The 4,640-nt window shown below is 43.9% G+C and overlaps 1 protein-coding gene across 1 annotated transcript; it reads left to right on the top strand.

Annotated features, from left to right (window-relative positions):
- Positions 1 to 570: 570 nt before the first annotated feature.
- LOC118781226 (green-sensitive opsin-3) lies at positions 571 to 3,491 on the top strand. Its single transcript, XM_036534163.1, has 5 exons — positions 571 to 931; positions 1,443 to 1,611; positions 1,750 to 1,915; positions 2,683 to 2,922; positions 3,375 to 3,491. The coding sequence occupies exons 1-5, from the start codon at positions 571 to 573 to the stop codon at positions 3,489 to 3,491; spliced, it is 1,053 nt and encodes a 350-aa protein (XP_036390056.1).
- The last annotated feature ends 1,149 nt before the right edge of the window (positions 3,492 to 4,640 follow it).

Below are 4,640 nucleotides of genomic sequence, written 5' to 3'. Positions count from 1 at the left end.
TTAGCTAACTGATGTGAAACAGTATTGTAAGACCTACATAACCAAATAGTAATTTCATTTAGAAGTCCAGGGTAGCATTTTTTTTTTTTATTGAGGGCACGTTTCCACATCAAAGAAAGTTAATTCACATCCGGGATAGCTGCATCTTAGTGCCTAATGCTTAGCAACTAGGTTGCCCCCCTTGGGAAAGAGAATAAGAGCCGGACTTGAGAATGAGGCCAAGGATGTGGCAGAGGAAGGGTCAGCTGCTATCTTTTCCATGCCCTGACTCCCTAAACCCTGAAAGTGTCAGTGGCAATCCCAAAAAGCCTTAACAAGCAAGGCTGTGGGTCAAAAGGATGATTATGACCAAACTTAAATCCGTCAGTTCTTCTCAATCCCCTTTCTGATGACACCCGTGCCTAATCCCCAGGGAGAGGACTTAGAAGAGTATAAAACCACACTCAAGGCATCTTTAGGAGCAAAGGACTTGGCACACCACACGAGCCAACAGCCAGAGGAGACTCTATCTCTCTCCTCCCCTCCTTTGATCTCTACCCTTCCATTCTTAAGAACCCGGCGGCGTAAAGGATGAACGGCACTGAGGGTAAGAACTTCTACATCCCCATGTCCAACCGGACGGGGCTGGTCAGGAGTCCCTATGAGTACCCGCAGTACTACCTGGCAGAGCCATGGCAGTTCAAGATGCTCGCCGCCTACATGTTTTTCCTCATCTGCTTCGGCTTCCCCGTCAACGGCCTGACGCTGGTGGTCACCGCCCAGCACAAGAAGCTCCGCCAGCCCCTCAACTTCATCCTGGTCAACCTGGCTGTGGCCGGCCTGGTGATGGTCTTATTCGGCTTCACCATTACCTTCTACACTGCCATCAACGGCTACTTCGTGTTCGGGCCCATGGGCTGTGCCATCGAGGGTTTCATGGCTACCCTGGGAGGTGAGATACCTCAGATACATTCTTCAGCCTACCAATCTACCACGCTAAACAGCCCTGTAGTTTCCATTGCAATCCATGTTAGAGCAGTATCTGACATTTAGTCTTACCTGTTCTTACTTAAAATTGCATTGTAGCTAATGATGCACTTTTACACTTTGTAACTGGATGCAGGTTTATGATAGTGTCAGGATAGCGTTAAAACTTTTAATATATTTTTTTTAATATTACGGGAATGCAGCCACTTGCACATGCTCACAATTCAAACTCACACCTATGTGCTGCAGATCAGCATAATTTCAATGCAGTTTAATTGCATTCCTTTAGCAATGCATGTTTTGAGAGTGCATTTTAACCTCTCCTTATGAACACTAAACTGTTTTCAGAGCAGCAATATGTTAAGTTTACATGCTACCCAGATCAGCTCAGTAACAGTATTGATACTACTGATGTTGGGGAAGGATATCTCTGTGCATCTGCAGGCCTCTCATTATCTCTCTCCCCTGTTTCACAGGCCAGGTGGCTCTCTGGTCCCTGGTGGTGCTGGCCATTGAGAGGTACATCGTGGTCTGCAAACCTATGGGCAGCTTCAAGTTCACCTCCACCCATGCCATTGCTGGCATTGTTTTCACCTGGATCATGGCCCTCAGCTGTGCAGCACCACCCCTCTTTGGCTGGTCCAGGTAAGCCGGGTGCTTGATGATATCCCATAGTCCTGTTCTGCATCTTAGAACAAGCTCTGCTGTAATGCTGGTGGTCTATCTCATTAGATTCACTCCTTAAAAAAGGCACCTGTGTCCTTCCCTCCCTTTTCGACGCAGGTACCTCCCTGAGGGCATGCAGTGCTCCTGTGGACCCGATTACTACACTCTGAACCCTGACTACAATAATGAGTCCTACGTCATGTACATGTTCACCTGCCACTTCATGGTCCCCGTCTTCATCATCTTCTTCACATACGGAAGCCTCGTCTGCACAGTCAAGGCGGTAAGCTGCAAGCCAAACAAGACAGAACAGGGGAAGGCTCAACACAGCTCCAGGCTCCAACCCTCTGGGAGGGAACTCTAGAAAGCATGTTTTGACCCTTAATATACAGTTAAAGATACATAAAATAAAAATGGCATGACATTTTACTGAAGAAGAAAGGTCTGGGTGGTTCTTTACTGGTTAGCAACACCTACCTCCTGGTATGCATCTCGGTGTGCATTTCAGCTATATTTTTGTCATGATCATGGTGCTCATTGCACATTTAATTGCCTAAATAATCTTGTCACCATGAGCTAGCTAATATTAATGTCATTTTGTGATGCTGGGGATTGCTCGGGGAGCCTTCTTGCTAACTGGCTTATGATAAAGATTACTAGTTAGCTACCTATTAGGTAAAGATTGATTGCTGAATGGTCACTGATTAGCTAGCTAGTGTTAACAATCTAGCCAGCATGGAGATTTTGGGGTGAATTTTTTCCTGAACATCTCTGCCACACCATGTCTGTGGACAGACGTGCAGAAGGGCTAATTAACTTTTAGGGACCACATCTGATTACTTTATTTCTTTACATAATTAATGTTGTGCAGATGTTTTAGACAGAGGCAAATTGCTTGGAATTGTCATGCAATATAGCGCAGATGGCCTATTTGTATGTGATGTAATGTTCCTCAGCTTAGAAGCTCAGATATAGATATTAATGTTCTATAAGACACATCCTGTCTGCTCAAGGTCTGCTCACCCTTGTCTTCCTCTCCTTCCTCCTCAGGCTGCTGCCTCCCAGCAGGACTCTGCTTCCACACAGAAGGCTGAGAAGGAAGTCACACGCATGGTCATCCTGATGGTCCTGGGTTTCCTGGTTGCATGGACCCCTTATGCCAGCTTTGCTGCCTGGATCTTCATGAACAAAGGCGCAGCCTTCTCTGCCCAAAGCTATGCCATCCCAGCCTTCTTCTCCAAGAGCTCAGCCTTGTTCAACCCCATCATCTATGTGCTGCTAAATAAACAGGTGGGTTTCCTGCCAGGACAAAAAATATGTGCAATAAACGTAAGCATTCATTACATTACATTACTGTTATAGACATTACTTTTATTGTTATTGTTACTGTTATTCCAAAATATATAAGCATATGAAACTTACTGTGTTCTATGCATTGCAAAATTCCAAAACTTATTTACTTTACATGAATACTCAAGTACAGTTCTACTTGAAACCAGCAGCACTTAAAAACCTAGGAGGAAAAATTTGCTTAATTAATGATCAGTTGAATTGCTTGGACAGAGTGGACATCAGAGTGAACATCTGTGGCTTTCAAGGACTAGAGTATAATTTACAGACATACATAACATGGGAAAAAAGCATGTATGAAATAATTTCAGTGGCTTAAGTTTTCAATTATTCAGTCTTGTGTAGCTGGAATTTTTATCTGAGATTTGTGATGACTGTCTTTCTCTGTGTAGTTCCGTAACTGCATGCTGACCACCCTCTTCTGTGGAAAGAACCCAATGGGAGATGATGAGTCTTCCTCTGTATCATCTGCAAGCAAGACAGAGGTGTCTTCTGTTTCTCCAGCATAGAGACCTCCCCACGCCTCCTCTAACACCCTGCTCTCCCAACTCTCATCCTCTGCATTCTTTCATGAACTGTTTCCAAGAAACCTAGATTTCTATGACTGAATTGATATATATACATATATTTATAATTGTATATATATTGATTTGACTTTGAAATTAAGTACTGATCTTTTCAAGATTGGTCTATGATATCCCATGATCCAAGCATTCTGTAACCCTTCCTCCGCTCCCACCCGACCCCTACCCTAAAAATTGTTGTCATCACAGCTCTCAAAGTCCAGAAGCTCTGGCTTTTCTATTAGCAAAAGGGGACTTTGTGACAAAACGATAAATGGAATTCAATTTTATATCGTTTTTTTTTTTAAAGTCTGCTATGAATTATTGTTAAGGAGCGTCATTATTGCTCACAGGCATCCTCCACGTGTTTGCGGAATAGCACAGCAAACGCAGAATACCAAGAAATCAAGCTTTGCTTCGTAACTGTTCATACTGGGTTTGCTGCTTGTACGTTACCACTCCTCTGAACCCTGTGCAGTCAGTTTAAGATAGTACCAACTCTCAAATGAAGACACAGAGCTGCTTTAGTGCAGACTTGAGCAGACCTTGGCTTTCACTTGCATGACAAGTTGTCTGAGAAAGAATGCAAGCAGAGGAAGATTAAGAGTTCTGACGTGACTGGAATCTGCTTGGTGTTAGTTTGCCTCCAAGATGAGACTGCTCATCCTGGATCTCTCCACATAGCTAAGAGAGCAGGCACTGACCAGAGGTCAGAGAAAGATCAAACTCAGTACAAGAGCAACACAAGGCAGCCTCTTAGCTATTCTGCTTCACGCACTGAGAACCTGAACACCCAGAGCAGGTCTTTTACATTTCTGCAGCTATGTCACACAAAATACAGCTTTCCTTTCCACTCCACTGCTCCTCTACATAGAGTTTCTGGACCCTCTCCTTTGGTGGTGACATCAGAGGAGGATGCAGGTCCTCACGCCTGACCTGCTACTGTTGGATTGTGTTACCATTTTGTTGCTCTTGACGGAGATTGTGATTTTATTTTTGTGTAATTATGGGGCTGTCAGTTCTTTTGCTGGCCCGATCATGTCATCGATTACTGTACATATTTTATAAATAAACATAAAAAAATATAGTAATAGA

The sequence above is a fragment of the Megalops cyprinoides genome, chromosome 7 (assembly GCF_013368585.1).
Source record: "Megalops cyprinoides isolate fMegCyp1 chromosome 7, fMegCyp1.pri, whole genome shotgun sequence".
Taxonomy (NCBI): Eukaryota; Metazoa; Chordata; class Actinopteri; order Elopiformes; family Megalopidae; genus Megalops; species Megalops cyprinoides.
The sequence above is the reverse complement of the archived record's forward strand: the minus strand, read 5'-3'. Positions and strand labels throughout refer to the sequence as shown.

What these genes read in the sequence shown, in the direction of transcription:
- LOC118781226 (XM_036534163.1), top strand. Translation starts at nt 571, where the DNA reads ATGAACGGCACTGAGGGTAAGAACTTCTACATCCCCATGTCCAACCGG. An exon ending in TTTCATGGCTACCCTGGGAG is followed by an intron (nt 932 to 1,442) that starts GTGAGATACCTC and finishes CCTGTTTCACAG; the next exon opens with GCCAGGTGGCTCTCTGGTCC. An exon ending in CCCCTCTTTGGCTGGTCCAG is followed by an intron (nt 1,612 to 1,749) that starts GTAAGCCGGGTG and finishes TTTTCGACGCAG; the next exon opens with GTACCTCCCTGAGGGCATGC.